This window comes from Schistocerca americana, chromosome 4 (assembly GCF_021461395.2).
Source record: "Schistocerca americana isolate TAMUIC-IGC-003095 chromosome 4, iqSchAmer2.1, whole genome shotgun sequence".
Classification (NCBI taxonomy): domain Eukaryota; kingdom Metazoa; phylum Arthropoda; class Insecta; order Orthoptera; family Acrididae; genus Schistocerca; species Schistocerca americana.
In genome coordinates this window covers 827,507,275-827,530,877 of record NC_060122.1, presented here as the reverse complement: position 1 = coordinate 827,530,877, position 23,603 = coordinate 827,507,275, and the positions used below count along the sequence as shown (strand labels likewise).

The following is a 23,603-nucleotide window of genomic DNA, read 5'->3' as shown; positions in this document are numbered from 1 at the left end:
TTAGATTCAGAACATCTCACCCACATTACATTTCAAGGAGGTGGGTTACTCTGTACTGTTAATTAAATAGATAAATAAATAATGTGGTGACAGTTTAGGAATATTCTCATTACAACCAGAAAGAACAGTCAATATAAATTCATACTTTTGTGAATCACGTGTTTAACTAGCAGACCTAATCTGGGTAATGAAGAGAGAAAAACTTCGACTTTCGCGTTTTATAGTCTGCATTTTCTTTTAGAAGAGCTGATGTGCTTACAGTATTGTGTTCACTTAACACTCCCCCCATCCCCTCTCACTCTCCCCCCCGTTCTCAACACAGTAATTAAATCTTGCGTGTTTATATTAAAAGTAGCAAAGAATTTATATAAAATATGAGGTATGTTCGGAGAGTAAGTATCATTTTTTTTTTTTTTTCTACTGCCACTGCAACACTAGTTTTGCAGTTCTGCACATTTGCCCTCATCTCTCTCTGGTTCATTGTCATTCCACTGACAATATTAACAGCTAGAATGTGTTTATATTCATTAGTGATTGTTCAGAACGGAAAAAAATTTTTTTTGACATTCTCTGAGCTCACCTACTGTAAAGTGCATTCTGTAGTACAGTATTTGAATGTAAAGAATGTTAAGCCACCTGAAATCCATTGTCAAGTTGTAGAGATTTATCGTTAAAATGGAGTGACTGTTGGAATGGTGAGAAAGTGGGTGTGATAATTCAGTTATGGACAAACCAGTGTTCATGACAAAGCACGAACTGGGCAAACTTTCGTTGTCGATGATGGTTTGGTTGAGAAAGTTAATGAGAAAATTCATGAAAACAGATGGTTCACAATAAGAATGCTTTGTGATGAGTTTCCACAAATTTAATAAACTGTTCCACATGAGATTGTCACAAATTGATTGAATTTTCACAGATTGTGTTCCAATTTGGTTCCAAAAATACTTGCAGATGCCCACAAAATGAAATGGTTTGGCAGTGCTTTGACATTTCTTACCTGACCACAGTAATGAGGGAGATGAATTCTTAAACAGAGTTGTGACTGCTGGTGAAACTTGGTTTTGTTGTCTCACTCCAGAATCAAAAACCGGTGGAATGGAGGCACACACAATTGCCCAAAAAACAAAAATTCAGAACATTGTCAACACAAAAAAAAACATGTGCACTGTATTCTGGAACAGACAGATCGTTCTGGTTGTTGAGTTCCTTGCCAGAAGTGAAACCATCAGTTCAATGTTTTACTGTGAAACATTCAATAAACTTTGGCACACACTTCAAAACAAAAGACATGGAATGCTCAGTCAAGGCATTGTGTTACTTCATGATGACACATGTCCCCATTCTGTTGGTGTCCTTATTAAAAAAATTTGGTTGGCAGTGGTTCAGTCACCCGCTGTACAGACCTCATCTCGCACCATCTGACTGCCATTTATTGTTGAATTTCAACTTTGATTTTGGTGGAAGGTGCTTTCACATCAATAATAATGCAAAAACAGTGTTCAACAGTGACTTTCTTCACTTTCGGCATCTTTCTATGAAGAGGGAAGAGAAAAGTTGGTTTCCCACTGTGACCTGATCCATTGTAGCAATCATGTAGAAAGATGGATTAAGAAGTGCCCTTTCTTGTAAAAATGTGTTTTTGTATGAAAAAAAAATGTTTTTGAGGTTTTTCCCAAAACTGTATGTACTTTGTGAGTATGCCTCATGTACACAGAAAATTAACCGCATCATACCCTAGAAAACTTGTGCTTTGAAACTTGTGTTAAAGCCTGCTTTCTTATTAACAGAAAAATGGATTTGCATGCACAGTTGATGCATTAACTTTGTGTTATCGTGTGTATTTTCTACAGTGTAGGCAACTTTGAACTCTACAGAAACAAACTTACAATAATCAAAATTTCCTTAAAACTGTGGTGTAATTTTTTGTGGGTGCCCCCTTCTTCCTTAACTCCCATTTCTTCATAGCTCCTTTCCACACATTTGTGTACCTAGCAGCTGCAACTTTATTTGCATAATAAAACGATCCTTACTGCTCTATCTCGCTCTGCAGTGTCCCTGCTCTTTGCCACCTCCAAAATACACTTGCCCATTCTGTCACCACTACCACATAGCGCTGTTACTCCCTAATTAGTAATATCATGATTTCCAGGGCTGTTATTATTTTAGTCTGTTTTGTCTTCATGAATTAAGATTCCTTCTCCTTTCTGAATTATTTGTAATTTCTGTGTAGCTCTTTTTCTTTCTGCTGATCAGTTTTTCAAACCTGCTCAGCTGAGTCCTCTACTATTGTTAAAATGTTCTCCTAAAACCAAACAAATGGCGGTGTTATTTATCTAAATAGTCATGAACTTCTTCTAATTATTTCTTCTAATTATTTGTACACATAAGTTTACTGTACAACCTTGAGTTACTGCAATAAACTCAGAAATGATAAAAATCAGGAACAAACTGAAAACATTCAAGCAGTGATAACCTCTGGAAGTCTATGGCTGTTGGCTGCACAAACCAGCAAACAACATGTTAACTGCTTTGGTGCCTCTTGCTTATCTCTCTAAACAGCAAATTGCCTCTCTGTGCCAAGAATGCAAATTTGTCATCTTACAAAAAGTCATCATTATTGTTCGATTTTACTAGGTGAAAACCTCCCCTTGACATTTCACAGGTCCCTTACAAAACCAAAATTATAAGAGAGCTTATTCCCTTAAAAGGGGCAAAGCTTATGGAACTGTCATTAACAGTCGTATATGATTGAAAATGGAAATAGGACAAGGAATTGATATTTGTAAAAAAAAAAAAAATGGAATAATAAAATGTAATTGAATAGATTTAAAAAAATCTACTCATCAAGTGGTGGCAGGAGAACACACACAGAAAAGGAGGTTATACTTAAGTAAACTTTCAGAGCCAGTGGCTCCTTCCTCTGGCAGAAGGGTTGAAGGGAAAGGAAAAGGACTGGAGAGGTTTAGGAAGAGGGGTGGATTTCGGAGGTTACCCAGAACTGTGGATCAGGGTAGACTTACGGGATGAGAAGAAAAGACTGATTGTAAGGGACTGCACCAGACAAGGTTTTAAAACCTGCGAGCTCAGGGACTGCACCAGACAAGGTTTTAAAACCTGCGAGCTCAAAATTGAAAGACAGGGTAATATGCAAACTGAGATTACTGAGAAAATGTAGTGCACGAGTTAATAGGAGTGAAAAGCTAAGCATTTTGTCTGTGAGGGGTGGGAGGGGATGGCGAAAAACAGGTCAGAAAAAGAAAGATCTAGAAAACTAAAATGGAGTGAAGAAAGGAATAGTTACTGTGAAGAAATACTGAGACGGAAGAAATTAACGTAACTTAAGGGCAGATGGGCAGTGAGAACCATGGACATGTTGTAGCCCTAGTTGCCACCTGCAGTGTTCAGAGAAACTGGTGTCTGGGGGAAGAATCAAAATGACGCGTGTGGTGAAACAGGTACCGAGAGAGAGACTGTCATGTTTTAGAGCATGCTCTGCAATACAGTATTGTGTTGCCAGTATACATCCTGTGGCTATGTCCTTTCATCCTCACTGATAACTGGGTGGTAGTCATGCCAATGTAAAAGGCCCGAACACTGTTTACTTAACAGCTGGTATAAGTTGTCATTAAAATGACAACAGGTGGCTCTCCTTTTGATAGTGTAAGTTTTGCCAGTTACAGGGCTGTAATAGATGGTAGTAAGAGTGTGCAGTGGGGAATGTCAGAGGGATAGGAGCCATAGGGAAGGGTGATGAATGCAGGAGGAGCATAGGGTCTGCAAGGATATTGTGGAGATTGGCACGGTGACGAAAGCTATTCTGAGTGTGGTGGACAAAATCTGAGACAGAATGGATCTCATTTCAGGGCATGATTTTAAGAAGTTAGGCCTTGACAAAGTAATTGATTAATACATTCAAGACCAGGATAATGCCGAGTGACAATTGGTGTGCTACATAGTTGACCTTTTGGAGGGATCAGCAGTACCAAGATTTGATGTGATGGCCTGGGAAATCTGCTTTTGAACTAGGCTGATCGGGTAATTACATCCATTGAAGGCTGAGATGAGAATGGTGGTGTATTGCTGTAGAGAGTCTGCACCAAACAAATGTGTTTGCCTCGAATGCTAAGGCTGTATGAGAGGGAATGTTTGACATGGCAAGGATGGCAGCTGTCAAAATGTAAAGCACTGTTTTTTGTTAGTAGGATTAATGTGTACAGAAGTGTGTAACTGGCCTTTGGTGAGGACGAGGTCAACATCGAGGACAGTGGCATGGTTCTTGGAATAGGACCATGTGAAATTTAGTTGGGAGAAGGTACCATGGGCTGCACTCATAAGGATTCCATGAAAAGGATGGCATAGGAAGGAGCCATCCTATTTCCCATGGCTTTACCCCTGATCTGTTTGTATATCTGCCCTTCAAAGGTGAAGTAGTTGTTGGTAAGCATGAAGTTGATTAAGGTGAGCAGGAAGAATGTCATAGGTTTCGAATCGGGCGGGTGTGGATGAGGAAATTTTCAGCAGCAGTCCCACCGTGTACATGGGGGTTGTTGATATAGAGGGAGATGGCATCAGTCATGACAAGCAGGATGTGTGGTGGGAGTGGGATGGGCATGGATTTCAGACGGTCTAGGAAACGCTTGGTGTCTTTAATATAAGAGAGACGTCCTTGTACTATGGGTTACCAGTGCTGATCAAGTAAGGCAGATACACGTTCGATGGGTGCTTTGAAGCCAGCATCTATAGGATGGCCAGGATGATTGGGTTTGTGTATCTTAGGAAGAAGGTAAAAGGTGGGGTGTGTGCTTTGGGTGGGGTGAGAAGTTCTATGGATTGGGTTGTTAGTCCTTGTGAAGGGCCTGAGGTTGGTCAAATACCACAGTGGTAGATCCTTTGTCTGCTGGGATGATGATGGAGTCATCAGCTCTTAGGGAATGCAAAGCCTGGTGTTCTGCAGAGGACAGGTTGGGGTCATGTCATAGATACCTGAGGAAGGATTGTGAAGCAATGCTGGATGTGAGGAATTCTTGAAAGGCTCGTCAAGAATGATTTTGAGGTAGTGGTGGTGGATGAAATTGGGACTGTGTTATATATGAAACAGTAAGTTATTTTAATTAAGAATAAAAGCACAGCTGCTCAGAAAACAGAAATGTGTAGATGTAGCATAACTTATTTAATGTGGCCATATTTTTTAAAGATATAAAGTAACAAAATAAAAAGGCGTTGCCATAGTTGTAAGTAGAGGAGAGATAAATGTGATTAGAGGTGAAGAACCACTACTTGAAATGATAGCTCATCGAAATACACCCGTATAACCATTACCATGTATTTGCATCAGTGAATAAACTTTGCAGAACCAGTTTAAAACCTGAGTTAATATTATAAAGCAAATTGTAGTGTAAAGTAAATGGCAATATTGTTAATGGTTTTTTTGTTGATTGAATTATTGATCAAAATACACTATTTAGGAAAATATTTCTTTAAGAGTGATGTATCGTACAAGGCGCTTTGTGGTTGTGATTTTTAGATAAGTGTAGGGTACTGAAATACAGAAAAAACAGAACCTTTTTAAGAAATCTATGTTGCTTTCAGAAATGCTACACTTTCAAAAACTATGTGGCATACTACATTTTCCATATTACTTTACAGTTCTGCAGAATTCAAAATTAGTACAGTAGCTAGGGAAATACTTACCATGCCATATGAATTAATTCATTGTCAGGAAGGATTACGTTTGTCATTTACATCACAGTAACTGTAAAAGAAGTGAGAGGCGATTCGTTAACTGAATTCGGTATTAACATTGAAATACAGAAAGGATAGATTGCTGCTCACTGTATAGAGGAAGCATTGTGTCACAGATAGGCACAGCACAAAATTGTGCTGGAAGTATTTCAGCTTCTGGACAAAGACCTTCAGAAGAAGAAAACTCGCATGCATGCATGCACACACATTTAGACAACTGGCATATACATGGCCATAATCACCAGGTGCTAAGGTCCGAAACCTGAAATACTTCTGCCATTATTTTTTATTTCATCTGCCTGCAATTGAGTGCCTCCTCTTTGTGGTGAGAAGCAATCTACCCTACCCTTTCCTTATTGTTGTTCCATCCCGGACATTCCATTCTTTGAAACACACTGAAAACACAGACATGTACAGATCTGTTGCAAAGCTATCACAAAGTAAAATATTTCCTCATTTCTTCTCTTGGAGCAGATTGATCACTCACCATGAGTGCAACAACATGATTAATGAAAATACAGATGACTCCTAATAAAATCGTCAGTCAAAGGATCTATTAGATTTAGTGGAATATGTTGCTATAATGCTGCGGTACTTAGCATAGAAGACAGCAGTGAATGAATGTTTTCTGCATTGACAGGAACTGACCGGAGTGTCTTACTTAAATATTGATTTGTCGGTGCATGTGAATGATAAATAATTAATATTTTGCTTCTGAATGACATGGAAAGTATTCTGGAGATTCTCTACAGCAGATGAGAAAAATAATAAGTAATTCAATCTAAGATTTCCATACAGAACCGTAGCTTACATATTGCACAGTGATGAGGGGATATCTTCAACAGCTTTCTTAAATACAGTGCAGTGATGGCCAAATCAAAATTTGTTGTATATAATGGATATGATTAAATTATTGTGTTGTATGTGAATTGCATTCAAAGTAGTCTATCTCATGAATATTAATTTCATAAACTAATAAATTTAATGGAGTGCAAGAAGATACGATCAGACGTAGTTCGTTCAGTGGGTGTAAATCCCCAGTTCGTTCTGGTTTTCGGAATTAAAAGGGCTTTGATATTTAAATATTGTTACCTATTTTACCTATTTAGATATGTCACTGTACTAGAATATCATGAGTGTATTACAAATACAAGAGAGAGTTATTTGGGGAAAAGTGTACCTTCATGTTTTTATTTGGATGCTTGGTGAGATGGTAAGCAAGAATCCGTATGTTTCACATATTGACACATTTCGACAACAATGTAGTGAGTGTCTCATTTCATTTCTACTGATTTTTAAAATATTTTCTATGGTTATTTATTTATTTCAGACTTTAATTAAAGCATTAGTAGTCTGAAAATAATGTTAACGTGTGTAAGTACTGGGCTCGTGCAGTTCGTTGTTAATGACTTGCTTTCTTTACCTACTTTTGGTTCTTAGTAGTTGCACACTTACTGCCAGTGTGCACAATTGGAGCAATTAAATGTTCATCCACATTTACTGCCCAACAAAATCTTTATTAACAGTTATCAGAGCACTTACTATTATTTTTTAATGTGTAAATGCATTGTATGATAGTTAACTGTAGTAATTGACATTCTGGTGTGTTAGAAATGAATTTCTTCATGGGCTTAATAGCTTAAAAATTGTCAACTTTGATTTGCCATTTTTAATCATACATTAGCAGAAATAAATTAAAATCAAGAAATAATATTTTTCTGCCGATACTAATTACCACCTGACACAGTCTGTGGTCTGCTATTGTAACTAACAATGTAGGTAGACTTGATCACTGCCCAGAACCATAAAAATTGTGATAGCAAGTAGTAATTGGATTAAGTATTACAGTAAGTGTTATTGTTGTACAAAACAATCTTGTTTGTTTAGTTTGTAAATGACAATGAAGTGGTGAGAATTATTTTATTAGCATTGAGGCAAGTAAACCATTTTGTTTCAATTATTACATAGTGCAGACATTGACAATGTACAACACATTATGAAATTATTTTTCTGGTGATTATATTAAATACATAGTCTCTCTCTCTCTCTCTCTCTCTCTCTCTCTGTGTGTGTGTGTGTGTGTGTGTGTGTGTGTGTGTGTGTGTGTGTGTGTGTGGGCACACACACACACACACACACACACACACACACACACACACACACACACACAGAGAGAGAGAGAGAGAGAGAGAGAGAGAGAGAGAGAGAGAGAGAGAGAGAGAGACTATGTATTTAATATAATCACCAGAAAAATAATTTCATAATGTGTTGTACATTGTCAATGTCTGCACTATGTAATAATTGAAACAAAATGGTTTACTTGCCTCAATGCTAATAAAATAATTCTCACCACTTCATTGTCATTTACAAACTAAACAAACAAGATTGTTTTGTACAACAATAACACTTACTGTAATACTTAATCCAATTACTACTTGCTATCACAATTTTTATGTTTTTTAGGAAGGAAGTGTGGAGTAATCATGCAAAATTTGTTTATAGGCCCTATATGAAAATAAAAGATAACTTTATTTAGGGTATTGTTATGTCATTCACAAAAAGAAATTAACACCTGAATCAACAAATTTGCAGATGTTGGCCATTTTACTCAGATGATAAAAATAAATAAATCTATCTATTTATTTTGTGGTTTGACATCTGTGTATGGCTTATCTGCTGAGTTTGTTAAATTTAGTGTTACCATTGATCTTCGAACTTGCACCTGTTCAATGTCAGCATCAAATTCCTTAAGAAGTACTTCTGTTTTATCATGCTGTGTCTTCCAGCCACTGTGGCCGAGTGGCTCTAGGCGCTTCAGTCCAGAACTGCGTGACTACTACAGTCGCAGGTTCAAATCCTGCCTCAGGCATGGATATGTGTGATGTCCTTAGGTTAGTTAGGTTTAAATAGTTCTAAGATCTAGGGGACTGATGACCTCAGATGTTAAGTCCCATAGTGCTCAGAGCCGTTCAACCATTTGGAGTGTCATTTTCTTCCTTGTACTCGACTTCAATTTCAATATTCTGTACACCATTTCTTAGCATTTGCCACTCGAATTTTGATTCCATTCTTACTGTACTTTTGATCCCATGTTATTGTATTCAGTTATAAGTGTCTTGTGAATCTCCATTGTTACATTTGCTGCTACTTCTTTTGTTGGAAAGAATGGCAGTTTCTTTGATCATCCCTACAGTTTTTTTCGTTTCACGTAATAAAAAGTGGCAGATCTGTTTCTATTTTCAATTGGTGTGCAGTATCCATTGCATCATTTGTTGAAAAGCCTCATAATATTTCACTTATTAGCAAGAACAGATAGTTGGTTCTGAAGTCATTTGTCCAATTATTTGACGAAGCTTTTAGTGAAGTGTTTATGGTGTAAGTATGTTGTATTTAACCTGCATGGCACATTATACGCCTGAGTTTGAAACATTTACTCTGATCAGATTTGTATCGGTTACTAGTTAGTGTCAACACTTGGCTTTTGTATAACAAAATGCATTGTGTGCAACTTATGTTTGGTTGACAGACAAAAGCAATTATCAACTTTTAGATGTAGAATGTTGCAACAGTGTCAAGAAGCCAGAAAATAAAAATTCCTAATATTTAGAGGGCCATGGAAACTGGACTTCTCAAAAATAGTCGGCCATACTATGGTTAGGAATAGTCATATTTTCAGAACCTGTATTTCATTATCTTAAAATAGAGATAACATTTGCTTCTGAATGAAAAAGTGGTAACACAAGTTGTCACATCACCAGCTTAACGCAATAACTAAATTAATTTTATCTCTGTTACACACAGGAATTTGTTGAGGTGCCAAGTGTCCTTAATTTGCAAAACTCGCATGTTTTCTATTTGTTACTTTTATTTCCATCAATAGTTAGTGTAGCTTGTTTTGCCAACACTACCATTTTCAGGTGCCTGTATGTTCGTGTTATATTATGATTTACAGTAAACGTACATTTTGAGACACACACACACACACACACACACACACACACACACTACTGCTGGATGAATTGTCTGGCATAGTGGAAATTTTGTTTACGGGGCACTGTGTAGAGGCTACGACTAAAATTCAGGGACAACATTGGATAACTGAATGTCATCACTCCATATAACTTACAAGATTTCAGTACAAGCATGCAGGAAAGTTTGAAAGATGTGTGTGTGTGTTACCTGCTCCATATCCAGTTGGCTTCTGGGAGTGACATATTGTCGCAGTGATAGGAGCTGCCAGCTACCACGCTGCCCAGTCTGCCCGACTGCAGCATTGGTACGACAGTCTGCCTGGCCGCAACAGACTCCAGCATGAGCTGCCAGACTCCAGCACCTATTCAGTGTGAGCTACATTTCCTGTTTGACCTCCTGCATTTCCCTCCACACTCCTCAAACATTAACTTGATCCTAGGGAATCTGTCCATATCAGCTTTATATCTGATACAGCCTGCATTGCAGGCCGTTTAAACAGTTTCCAACATTTCAAGCCAGTCCCTTGTAGCTGTAGCTTGCGCTGGCCTGACAGTGCAGTTGGGTGGCTTTATGCAAGTCCGAGGAGTTATACCATTCACTGCTAGGTGGCAGTGGCATTGTTTTCAGAGTGCCAGGGAACTTTGCCAACATGGTTCAGCCAATGTGCATGAAAATTTTTATAAAAAAGTAGTTTTTTTGTCCATGACTTCAGCTACATATACATGTGTCACATACATTTCACATACATTAACACCCTACTTCATCCCAATTTTGCCCTGCAGTGTTTGAGTGATAGGTGAACTTGTAATTCTGCCAGTAATTGACTGTCAGAATGAGATTTTCACTCTGCAGCGGAGTGTGCGCTGATATGAAACTTCCTGGCAGATTAAATCCGTGTGCCCGACCGAGACTCGAACTCGGGACCTTTGCCTTTCGCGGGCAAGTGCTCTACCAACTGAGCTACCGAAGCACGACTCACGGCTGGTACTCACAGCTTTACTTCTGCCAGTACCTCGTCTCCTACCTTCCAAACTTTACAGAAGCTCTCCTGCGAACCTTGCAGAACTAGCACTCCTGAAAGAAAGGATATTGCGGAGACATGGCTTAGCCACAGCCTGGGGGATGTTTCCAGAATGAGATTTTCACTCTGCAGCGGAGTGTGCGCTGATATGAAACTTCCTGGCAGATTAAATCCGTGTGCCCGACCGAGACTCGAACTCGGGACCTTTGCCTTTCGCGGGCAAGTGCTCTACCAACTGAGCTACCGAAGCACGACTCACGGCTGGTACTCACAGCTTTACTTCTGCCAGTACCTCGTCTCCTACCTTCCAAACTTTACAGAAGCTCTCCTGCGAACCTTGCAGAACTAGCACTCCTGAAAGAAAGTTTGGAAGGTAGGAGACGAGGTACTGGCAGAAGTAAAGCTGTGAGTACCAGCCGTGAGTCGTGCTTCGGTAGCTCAGTTGGTAGAGCACTTGCCCGCGAAAGGCAAAGGTCCCGAGTTCGAGTCTCGGTCGGGCACACGGATTTAATCTGCCAGGAAGTTTCATATCAGCGCACACTCCGCTGCAGAGTGAAAATCTCATTCTGGAAACATCCCCCAGGCTGTGGCTAAGCCATGTCTCTGCAATATCCTTTCTTTCAGGAGTGCTAGTTCTGCAAGGTTCGCAGGAGAGCTTCTGTAAAGTTTGGAAGGTAGGAGACGAGGTACTGGCAGAAGTAAAGCTGTGAGTACCAGCCGTGAGTCGTGCTTCGGTAGCTCAGTTGGTAGAGCACTTGCCCGCGAAAGGCAAAGGTCCCGAGTTCGAGTCTCGGTCGGGCACACGGATTTAATCTGCCAGGAAGTTTCATATCAGCGCACACTCCGCTGCAGAGTGAAAATCTCATTCTGGAAACATCCCCCAGGCTGTGGCTAAGCCATGTCTCCGCGATATCCTTTCTTTCAGGAGTGCTAGTTCTGCAAGGTTCGCAGGAGAGCTTCTGTAAAGTTTGGAAGGTAGGAGACGAGGTACTGGCAGAAGTAAAGCTGTGAGTACCAGCCGTGAGTCGTGCTTCGGTAGCTCAGTTGGTAGAGCACTTGCCCGCGAAAGGCAAAGGTCCCGAGTTCGAGTCTCGGTCGGGCACACGGATTTAATCTGCCAGGAAGTTTCAATTGACTGTCATTTTGAGAAAAAGGGGCTGTCACTGACTACTGTCAGATTCTCCACACAGTTAGCAACACTAGTGCCTGTCTGTAGCTGGATCTGTGTTGCTAGTGGAAAAATAGATAATATTTATAGGGAAGAGTGATTGTTTGAAGCATATTTTATATATAGGTTTGTTCCTTTATGCTTCTTTCATCTGGGTACTGCAATTGAAGATTTTGTGATCTGAGACCCTGTATTCATTTTATTACATACCATTGCATTTCCACAGCAGTCTGTATTTTGGTGACAGTAAACATGCCTCATATCAAGTAATACTCATGAAAAATAGTAATTAAAAGTTCTATCTTATTGTGAACAAGTTAATTAATACAGTCTGCAGTTTAGTGAATGCTGAGTTCGTGTTTTAAATGGAAATAACCAGCATTTTACATTGTATCATACACCTGAAGCACTAACCTGTAGGCCTAATTTTTGTGTCTTGCAAATAACAAAAATCAGTGTAGTGTAAAGTGTGTTAACTTAATTCTGCTTTTAAATGTTTAGTCCATGTTGCAATGCATGATAAGTATGGATGTTGCCTTAGGTTAGTCAGACAGAGCATTCTAAGTGTAGATTGTGGGTTGGAGTTCCACTTTGGCTGTTGTAGTGGGAAATTGAATAGGTGATCAGTGAAGCTGTCCCAAGGAGCTGTAGGCTTTGCAAAAAAGACAAGAGAATCATTGTACATGAAACAAAGATTTGTGCTCTTCAGGCTGAATTAGATAAAGTGAAATTTGAACTAAGTAAGTTGTAGGAGGGAAAATATTGGGAACTAGTTGAAGGGAAAACATCTCTTCAACTTCAAATACATTAAGAGTTCACAGTATCTAATAAGTTTGACTTGTTGCCTGAAGTAGGAGGGGAAAAGCTTCATCCAGCGACAAGTTGTAGGTCACAGTAGGTCGCAGCAGACTTATATCAAAGGGATTAAGTGTAGGTCGGTAATAAGAGATTAGGAAGGACGTTTAGCTGCTAGGAAGCAACTGTGGCTGGGGTGTCGGTCAAATGGTAAAAGACAAATTAGGAACAGAGTACCAGTTCACAAGTATTGTGAAACAAAGTGGTGGCCATAGCTGGGTGACAAAGGACGTAGGGCATTTGTGTGAGGATTTTGATAAAGAGGCTCAGGTGACCGTAAGGTGGAGCAAGAAACAGCCTAGCTGAAGACAGAAATTGCAGCTCTTAGGATGACATGGATGGAATAGGAATAGCAACTTCACAGAAGAGTGAGAGTTTTGTGGAGGTCCTGCAGCGTCATGATCAGCCTTGGATTATACAGCTGTCAGCTGTGTGAACGCAGAGTGAGCAGGCTGCTGTTGAATGAAATGACATCTCATATGAGTACAGTGCCTGTTGCTACAATTGGGAGATGTGGGTATATTAGACGTTGTCTACACCTGAATTGGGGGATGGAGGATAGGTTGCCTGAACTTCTTGCAGAAAATGTTTGTGATCCACCGTCACATGGACGGGTAGATTTTTTTGTGTTACTCGGGAATCCGGCACAATGTTGTGAAAGAATTTAAAACAGAAGAAGAGCCCCACAAAATGCTCAAGAATATACAGAAAACTAAGGTTAGCTTACGTCATCAGAATATTAGAGGATTGAGTAATAAGGTAGAACAGCTTCTTGCCTGTTTAGAAAATTTAGAGATCTCTGAAAAGATAGGCATTCTGTGCCAGTCTGAGCAGCACATGACTACAAGATTGGAGAAATTAACTATAAAAGATTACACTCAAGCAACTTACCCATGTAGAACTAACATGGAAACAGGAATAGTTGTCACATTCATAAATTCAAGAACATCAAGACAAGTAGATTTTGTAGTGATCAGCACATAGAAGTGTGTGCTTGAGAATTAATACCGAATTGCCATATCTATATCCCCAGAATTGCCATATCTCTATCTCCACTGGCAAATTCGGAACTGTCTGAGGAATATGGAGTGTCTACTGTGATGTCGGGCAGCAGCAAGCAATTAATAGTCTGTGGTGATTTCAATGTATATTTTTTAAAGGATTCTGGTAGGAAAAATTATCTGGAAACCTATTTGGTTCGTGCAATCCGATTTCAATAAAGGCAGTAGGACCCAAATAGATAATGTTCTCTTCAGTGAAGCTCAAAACAAGAAAATAATTCTGTGTCCAGTAGCAAATGCTCTCTGTTTATGATGCATAGTTAGTTAGGATAAATAAGATAGTGTCTTATGGATACTCCTCAGTGGAAATTAGTTGGAATAATTGATGATTCCAGGACAAATATTGTTACAAATTTTCAGAAATTTGTGAAACAGCTTTGGCTGAAACCTCAAATGTGTAACAACTTTTCATTGTTCCTGCCTGCAACTCAGTGCCTCATCTTCACAGTGAGTAGCAATCTCTCCTTTTCATTATATTGCTGATATTCCAACCTGTAGTCTCAACTTTTTAATCCATTCCATGATGAATTCATATCATTATTTGAAATTAGCTTGCAACGTAAGTTATCAGAAGGGACATTAACTGACATACAAAAATCATGGATCACTAGATGGATTAAAGTATCTCGTGGAAGGAAAAGGGAATTGTATCTGTTGCCAAGAACAAATAAAGGCCCTGCAGTAGTTGCACACTACAAAAGCTATTCAGAATTACTTAGGAAAGTTATTAAAAAAATAAAGGTACATGCGCATTATGCCGGAAATTAGTAATTCTGACTACAGGCGTATGACTATATGGAATGTAGTAAAATGAGATAAGGATAACATCACTATTAGTTTAAATGGAAGGGCTATAAATGACCTGTCATAGGTAGCCAGTTTGTTTAATAATCATTGTTAGATGTAGTATAGGGACAAAAGTTAAAGATGAAAAATTCAGAGTATGTTCAGCAGCTAACTTACATAAAATTCGCTCATGTGGATGTGTCGCCCATTTCTCCTTCTGAAATTTAAAAATATATATTCTCTCAAAAATAAAAGCTGATCTGGATTTGATGGTGTTCCAGTAGAGTTGTTTCCATATTATAAGCACAGTATTTTCTGAAATATGTAAGTTGTAATTCATCAGTCACCGTTGCAGTTTTCTAGATAGTTTCAGATATGCCCTTGTTAACCCCTGCCCCCTAATTAGAGAGGCGTTAGGAGAGATGTCAATAACAACCACCTCGTTTCCCTACAGATATAATTTTCCAAAATTTGGAGGTTGTGTATTGTAGAATAATGTTCCACCAAAGTGAGAATAATATCCTCAATAACTCAGTTTTTATTTCAGAAGAGTCGAACTGAGAATGACATTCACACATTCACTTGCAAAATTTTGCAAGCATTAAATAAAATAGCAAAAGCTCGTATTTTTTTGTGGTCTGTCTCTTCATTTGACTTCGTGAATTACAATGCTCTCCTGGATAAACTTAAGTTTTATGGAATTGCTGCTGTAGCAAACAATTGGATATCATATTTAACTGAAAGAGAGCAGAAAGTTATGAGCAATAATTCAACCAATGTAAGTGTGGGAGGATCTTGTGACTGGTGAGAAAGGACTTATGGGGGTACCACATGGCTCAATCTTAGATCCACTATTGTTTTTAAAATATGTAAGTGACCTTGTGTCTAACTACAACAAGCAGAATTAGTTAGTTTTGCAGATGTCACTAGTATTGAAATAGATTCAGATGTATGTAAAGCAACAGAAGAAATGGTAAATAATGTTCTTAAAAGTATTATTGAGTGGTTTTCTGCAAATAGTATCTGTAATTGTCAAAAATGTACAACAAATTCAGCTCTGCACATCTAGTGGTACTAGACCAACGATAAGTGTAACATAGTGAGGAAATAATAAATAGCGTGGAAATGTCAAAACTTTTGGGTGTTCATATTGATAAGAATTGGAGCTCTTAAAACAACTTGGGTCAGTCACATTTGCACTTCAAGTCGTTGCAAATCTCGGGGGCGACAGATCAGTAAGTTGACATATTTTCATTTAATAATGTTAGATGGAATAATGTTCTGGGGTAATTCAAGTTTAAGGAAGAACATGTTCATTGCTCAAAAATGCGGTGTAAGAATCATATATGGTTCTCACCCACAAACATTTTGTAGACATCTGTTTAATAAGTTATATTTTGACTACTGCCTCGGAGTATATTTATTTTCTAATGAAATTTGTTGTAAATAATCCACTGCAGTTTGGAAGGAACCATGAGATATGTAATTGCAATATCAGAAGGAAAAAAGGACAATCATTACTCCATTGTAAGATTGTCTTTAGCACAAAAAGGGGTGTGACCAAAATTTTTTGCCCAATGATATAAAATGTCTGACAGCAGCAGAGTTCACTTCAAATAGAAACTGAAAAAATTTCTCCATGACAACTCCTCCTATTCTGTAATGTGTGAAAGATGATCAGTTGGAATTGTTAATTCACAACAGTACTAAAGAAGCAAAGAAAGAAAAAGTAGATGATCAGCATACAGCAATTTTAACAAATGAATGTGTTGTGTGAATGTAAAATGACTCATTCGACATAATTATGATTAATCACACAAATGATGCAAGGAACATGAAACTAACCAACCATGTGACTTTGGAGAGTATGTGTAGTATAGAGCATTCAGCTGTGTAGTTGTAGCCCTGAAACAGGGTGACAAAATGATTTGTTCCTGAAGTTCTCATTCTCACAATTTGGTGGACACATTGAACAATGCAAATAAGACATATTGTGCTTAATGTATTCAAAGTCAACTACTTAATGGAAAGCCACTCTTTCTTGTTGTCATCTCCTCCACCCGTGGTAGGAGGGGTATCTCATTACCACAGTATTTCATACAAATAATGAGTCACGTGGATACCAGATTTGGTTGAAATTGCTCCTGGTGTTCCTGGTTTTTCCTTTTATGTAACCTTCTTTTTACTCCACTCAGACCCCTCAGCTGTAGGAGTGCCAGGGATTTGTCACAGTAAATTTATCCAGGTAGTAAGTGATACATGTGCCAATTTAAGGAGAAATTCCTCCAGCCAATGTAGAGGTAATTTCGTTGTCTTTCCACTTTTCCTGGCCCCAGCTCTAGAGGTGATAAATCACTGCGACTATCACCAAGAGGTCAAGTGACCCTGGAAACTGTGGATTCAATTCCAGTATTGATCATTATCAAATTTATTGCATGTCATATCTTCTCATCCACCTGCCACCACACCCTCCAACCCACGAGTAGTTGATATGTATTAACCCACATTATTTTTATATAAATGAGGAGTCACATATACACAAAATTTGATTGAAATTGTTTGTAATTCCTGATTTAAGTTTCTATGGTAACCCATTTTTGTTTCTGTTATCCTTCATAGGTGTGCACACAACTACTCAACAAAGTTTCATGGTAATAGGACAAATGGTATCTAAACGCACAGATGTTGAACAAAAAAACATACGTACATTCATTTGTATTTTGTACAGTTTGCATCAGATTATCTTTGTGTTATGAGAAAAAAAGTATTTTAATGAAATGGAAATATTCATTAGTGCTGAAGTACGTAGATGCTAAATGTTGGAGAGAAATAATGCAAATTTCTTCAAAACTTTCTCCATGTTTGCATTCTTTTTCTATTAATAGAAAAATAGTCAATCACTAGTACCTATTTGAAACAAATCTCAGCAAACAGTATAACATGTATATTCATATGTGTGACCTCTCACCGTCTCACCTAACAGACGTTGGGCCCGGTGGTCTAGTGGTAAAGAGTGTGAGTAGAAAGGGTCTCTGGGTCAAATCACAGCTGGACTGTGGAAATTTTCACTCTGTCTATAATCTAACCTTCACTTCTCAATTATGTGAGGAGTTGTTAGAAATACCAAATGGTTCAGAGTCAATGTTACTGTATGTCCCTTCCCTTGGTTGTATAACTGGGTTTGTATTAAAGACATGATGCACGTCACAGAAGTGGCATCCAATTGAAAGACTTGCAGTGAGCCATTGAGCCACACACTGTTGTTATTACATAGTTGACACCCACCAGACGTGTGAGATTTGAAATATCCATTCACTACACAATATAACGTAATAACACAAATATGGCGATAAGTTTTTAAAACTGCCCAGTGTGAATTGTTGTAAGGAGAAGAAAACAAAATTAAAGTTATATACAGCACATGAATCCACACAAAACCAATTATGTGATGTACTAAAATTATATTGGAAGGAATGACTGGTATAAAAAGAAGCAGAAGTAACAGTCAGTGGTCAGTGAATTGCCAGATTTCTATGCTTCAGATAGTTAGGAATTTTTTGTGGCAGTTATGGAAAGGTAGAGGAATGTGTGGTATTTGCAACATGGGTACATTTACTGTTTGTTTTCCAGTAACAAATGTTTATTTTTGGAATATAGTATAGTATACCTCTTTTGCTCTACACTGAAGTGTGAAGTTCCACGAAACTTTTGGACAGATTCCATCTCTGTACCATCCAACTTTATCTCTTACCTGTTCTTGAAACATTCTTATCAAATGAGCTGTCATAGTATGCATGAAGACCTGACTGTGCTTCAGCCAGTCATTACCTCTCCTTCTGTGCAGTCTCTGCAGAGACTTGCATGTTGTAAAGTAATGCAATGCAGCTGTTCGAGCTCAACTGTTGACAAATTTAAGCTCTGCAAAAAAATAACATCACTACTGTTGTTTATTTCAAGACCTAATTCTGTTCTTACCCAAAAATTCACTCTTTGTGCGTATGCTATTCAAAAAATTGTAGAGTTTGGCAAGATGTGTTGCACTCCCCAGCAATTTTTGTTAATTTTCAGTGACTGCTAAGTTGGCGATTGGAAATAATTATTCCATTTTATATAGATTTGGCTTTGGAATATTTTTCCTACAGTTTAATGGCAAACTTTTCCAATTTTCATTACCACAAGGATCTCCCATTTTTGTAGGATCAGTATCATAAAGATTATTCGATCTTGGCAATTTTTTTACTATAGTCCCATTTCTACAACATGGACTGGGTAAATGCTGCGATAATTCCTTTACAACATTCCTGTTAATTTCCCCTTTATTTGTTATATGTGGGAATTGCCCTAATGCTGCACTTATAGGGAGATAATTGTTATAAGAGCATCATGCTCACAACAAACTACACGTCTCTCTGGACATCTGTGGACACAATATGTGTGAAAGGTTGGGTGCTGGTAGGTCAGGTACAGGATGCAGTAAGTATGTGGTAGAACAAAAAATGCTGCTGTTGGTATATTTCACCCCTAAAATAATTTTTATACTGCTAAAAATTACCAGTGAGTACACTGCATGGAATAGTTGTAGGTTTGCTGCATATCGCACCCATTGGCATATTTTGCATGAAAGCTCTTATTTTTTTTCCCAGTGAGACTTGGCGTACCTTAGAGTTGCTCACTCTCCATCACTACTTTGTATTCAGTCATTTTTTTAGTGCTGTAGCCTTCCATTGAATTTTTGTTGAACGTATTCTTTCCAGCAGCATATTACATGCTGATAATTCTGCAGACGAGCATGCTGATACAAATTTGTCAAATTCAGTATTCAGTTACCAAAAGAGGCAGTTTACCAAAAGTTTGAGTTGTCAAATATGAAAATATGGAAAAATCAGTTCCATGAAAGAAATCTGATTGTTCAAGCTTTAATATATATATATAAGATGTAGCAGTACAAAATGGCAAAATAAATGTTTTGGTACCTGTCATGTTTAAAAGTTTGGTTTGAGTCCGCCATATATTTAGATGTAATGACTCATTTGACTGGTTTTGTTGTTTGGAATTGGAGTGCAGTGTTTCAGGTGAACAGATTTTTGTAAGTACAGTAACAACAAGGGAAAAATCTTCTATTCAGTATGTGGAAACACAGGACCTTCAGTCATGATTAGAGGGGAAAGTCACTGTTGTGGAATGCAAGATGAGAGATAAGTGAAAACTTATCATTCATCATATGCAGAAATTGTTACTTTATGTTAATGTTCACCACAATCTATGCCTGATTTGCAACTGCTCATTTTTAAACAAATTTTTTATGCAGTTAGGAAAGATCCTATCTACAGTAAAGCTTGTATTGAATTTAATAACATATCATGTCATCCACACCTTTGTATACATAAACAGTTTCTTTTCTCATATTGAAGGGCACAGTCATTTTGCTTCAAAACATTTGTGTGTGTAAAAATCTATCTTCCTTTCCTGGCTTTCTCTTTTATGGGCAAATTGCAGATTTCCGTGCCACTTTCAGGTCATATTGTATTAGTTCATTTCTTTTGGATTAGGTTTTCTTTTTCTCATTTCACTGATCTTAACTTTACAAATTTTTACATGTGCCTGACATCTCATTTAAAGTTACCCATGGTGTCCTTTTACAGCCACAACAGAAAGAATTTGCCTGATAACAGGTACTGTGGATGCCATTATGCTTGTTCTCATCTTCATCATGGAAAAAATCAGGGAGAAACCAGATCTGAATGCTAAACAGGCTATAGATTTTGACAGTAAAACAGCTGCTGAGCGTGACAAGCAGGTAAATTTTCAGGTAATAAGTAACAGGTCTAACTCTATCCATACGAAGACTCATTCATCAACCATTGGCTTTACCATTGCCTCTCAAGCCCAGTGGCATTTAAAAATGCAAATGCACTTTTCCTATCATTATCTTTGCATATAACTCCCAGAAAAAATTGTTATTCTGGAGTTTTTGCACTTTCATTTCTAATATCATAACATGCAGACATAATAGTTGATTCTCAGACATGGAGATCTGTCACCACAAAAAGTGAAGAACAAAATCCATGTGCATTGTTGCATACCTTTGTGTTGTAATATGAATATACTTGGCATTTGCTGCATCATCATTGTTTTACAGTCTTAAAATTTCTTTAAGTGGGGAGACACCCTGTTTCAAAGGTGTAATGCTGTAATTGTGCTGAATTCCTGCAACATGTCGAGTTTTTTCATTTATTTTCTCTGCTGAGATTTATTTTTTGTCAGCATCTCGGTGACCTGTGCTAGTACACGTATGTTGATATGTCTCAGACAAACTGTATGTGACAGAATAGTTGTTTCCCATACACCCTTTTTATGAGGGAGCACAAAATGGTCCTTGTTGTGGTTGATGAACTAGTCTGGCATATGCTAATGCCTTAGATGTACTTAGTTGATAGTTTTAAACATTTGTGTTCCTGGATGTGGAACTGAAGTAATACTGTATTGTGAAGAATGGTGAAAACTATATTAGTACAAGTATTTTGATACAAATTTCATTAACTGTTACTGGAATTGCTTTACGAGGAAGCTTGAAATACATGATGATGGCTGTTTGTGTTATGCCTTTGTAATAAAGCTCAGGTATATAATGTTGGTATGAATTGAAGTATGAAGTTTCGTGTTTTTGTCCGGAAATTCAGTGCTTTCAAGAGTTGTCTGTACAGTCAAAAAGATATAGTAACTTTCCGTAGTTAAAAGTGTACGATATTACATAGTCAAGGGTATTGTGCTCTGTTTGTTATGAGCAAAGCTTTGTTTAATCTGGTTGATATCACGAATAACACAAAATCTGTGCACTATGTATCAAATTTGTTGTTTGCTTCGTCCTTGGGTAACTTGGATATTACAGTGTACTATGTACTTAGTGCTACTGAAGTTAGCTTGCAGTTTTGCATTGAATAGATGTGCACAATGGTTCTTAAATTAGAGTTCTAATCAGACATTGGTGTTAGATAAAACATTCATGCAGTAAAGTGACCCCCGCCCCCTCCCCCCTTGCAGAACTTACTCTTCATGCATAATTTGTGTGAGCACTATTTTTAATAAATGGATTGTAAGTGCTTAGATCACAAATGACATTTTGTGGTTACTGATGGCTGACATCTTTTATTTATCAATCATGTATTTTGGCTTCCTCATAAAGCAATTCTAGTATTATTTATGAAATTTGTGTAAAGATACTTGTTCTAATATTTTTTAATCATCCTACAGATGATGATGATGGTGATGTGTAATGGTAGCTTGCATTTTAAATTTTATGATGATGACTTAAGAAAGTAATATAGGAAAGCTATTGCAAAAGCATTAAATCATTAAAAGCATTGGCGGGAGGGGGGATTTTAGATTCTAATTCAAAATTAAAGAATCAAAAGTAGTCGTGGAAGTTGTCCAGTGTGTATTTTAGGAGCATAGAAAAGGGTTTCTACGCAGTAAGATATGGCATAGAAAAGAGAAATTGGCAGCTAGAGGTAGATGAAAGGTACAAAACTTCCAAAATGAGGATGGATGGAAGCAGGGAAAGTGTAATCCTGAGAAAGATCTCTCGTAAACATTCAGTGGCATCTGTATTGTAGGCAGAACTTGCCCATATGCAATCCATTTGAAGCACGTAATTGAAACTGCCACACACACAGCACCTGTGTTTTTGTTGAAGTCTGTATCACTAAACCACTGTACCAGAACCCAATCACAGTTGCATATCTAACAGCTTCCAGAGTAAACAAAAATTAGATTTTCAATATTTCACCTAATGTAAAAATTTAAAATGCTGTCATAAGAGGTATAATCTTAAGTTAAAAGTTTAATGCATTGAGACAGATATCACAATTAGAAACTGTGTGTTTGTCTTGAATCAGCGTAAATTATGAAGCACAAATAGCCGGACTATACGTGCAGTATTTGAGAACAGGAGCACTTACCAACTGACTTCCAATAAACTTTAAGCAAAATTTCAGACCCCCTATGAATTTTTTTCTTGCTTGGCTGCTTAAAGGCAATTATTTAACACATTAACTCATTTGTAAAGTAATCAGGCATTTGAAACTGTTTGATACATGAGTTTGTTTAAGGAATTGAGGGTTTGTTTACTGGTACCAACATATTTGGCAATTTGTGACTAAGACACTACTAAATTTTTCTTGTGGCTAATAGCAATGAATTGATAAGATGGTATTATTTAAGGTGATTGGAAGACGACAATAAATATATTCAGTGAAAAATGCTTAGTTCTCTCTCTCTCTCTCTCTCTCTCTCTCTCTCTCTCTCTCTCTCTCTCATGCTGAGTGACTTGTCTGTTTCTCTCAGATTTTAGTGTCTACACTCCTGGAAATTGAAATAAGAACACCGTGAATTCATTGTCCCAGGAAGGGGAAACTTTATTGACACATTCCTGGGGTCAGATACATCACATGATCACACTGACAGAACCACAGGCACATAGACACAGGCAACAGAGCATGCACAATGTCGGCACTAGTACAGTGTATATCCACCTTTCGCAGCAATGCAGGCTGCTATTCTCCCATGGAGACGATCGTAGAGATGCTGGATGTAGTCCTGTGGAACGGCTTGCCATGCCATTTCCACCTGGCGCCTCAGTTGGACCAGCGTTCGTGCTGGACGTGCAGACCGCGTGAGACGACGCTTCATCCAGTCCCAAACATGCTCAATGGGGGACAGATCCGGAGATCTTGCTGGCCAGGGTAGTTGACTTACACCTTCTAGAGCACGTTGGGTGGCACGGGATACATGCAGACGTGCATTGTCCTGTTGGAACAGCAAGTTCCCATGCCGGTCTAGGAATGGTACAACGATGTGTTCGATGACGGTTTGGATGTACCGTGCACTATTCAGTGTCCCCTCGACGATCACCAGTGATGTACGGCCAGTGTAGGAGATCGCTCCCCACACCATGATGCCGGGTGTTGGCCCTGTGTGCCTCGGTCGTATGCAGTCCTGA

General features: G+C 38.1%; 1 protein-coding gene across 4 annotated transcripts in view; it reads left to right on the top strand.

Moving 5' to 3' along the window:
* LOC124612250 (RNA-binding protein Pasilla) overlaps positions 1-23,603 on the top strand; it is an 83,035-nt gene that overhangs the window by 25,194 nt on the left and 34,238 nt on the right. For 2 of the 4 annotated variants that reach the window (XM_047140325.1, XM_047140328.1), the window contains one exon: positions 20,248-20,417. In XM_047140325.1, coding sequence (XP_046996281.1) covers positions 20,248-20,417 — 170 coding nt within the window. The remainder of the gene's footprint in view (positions 1-20,247; positions 20,418-23,603) is intronic. The other 2 variants (XM_047140327.1, XM_047140326.1) reach the window with 2 other exon arrangements.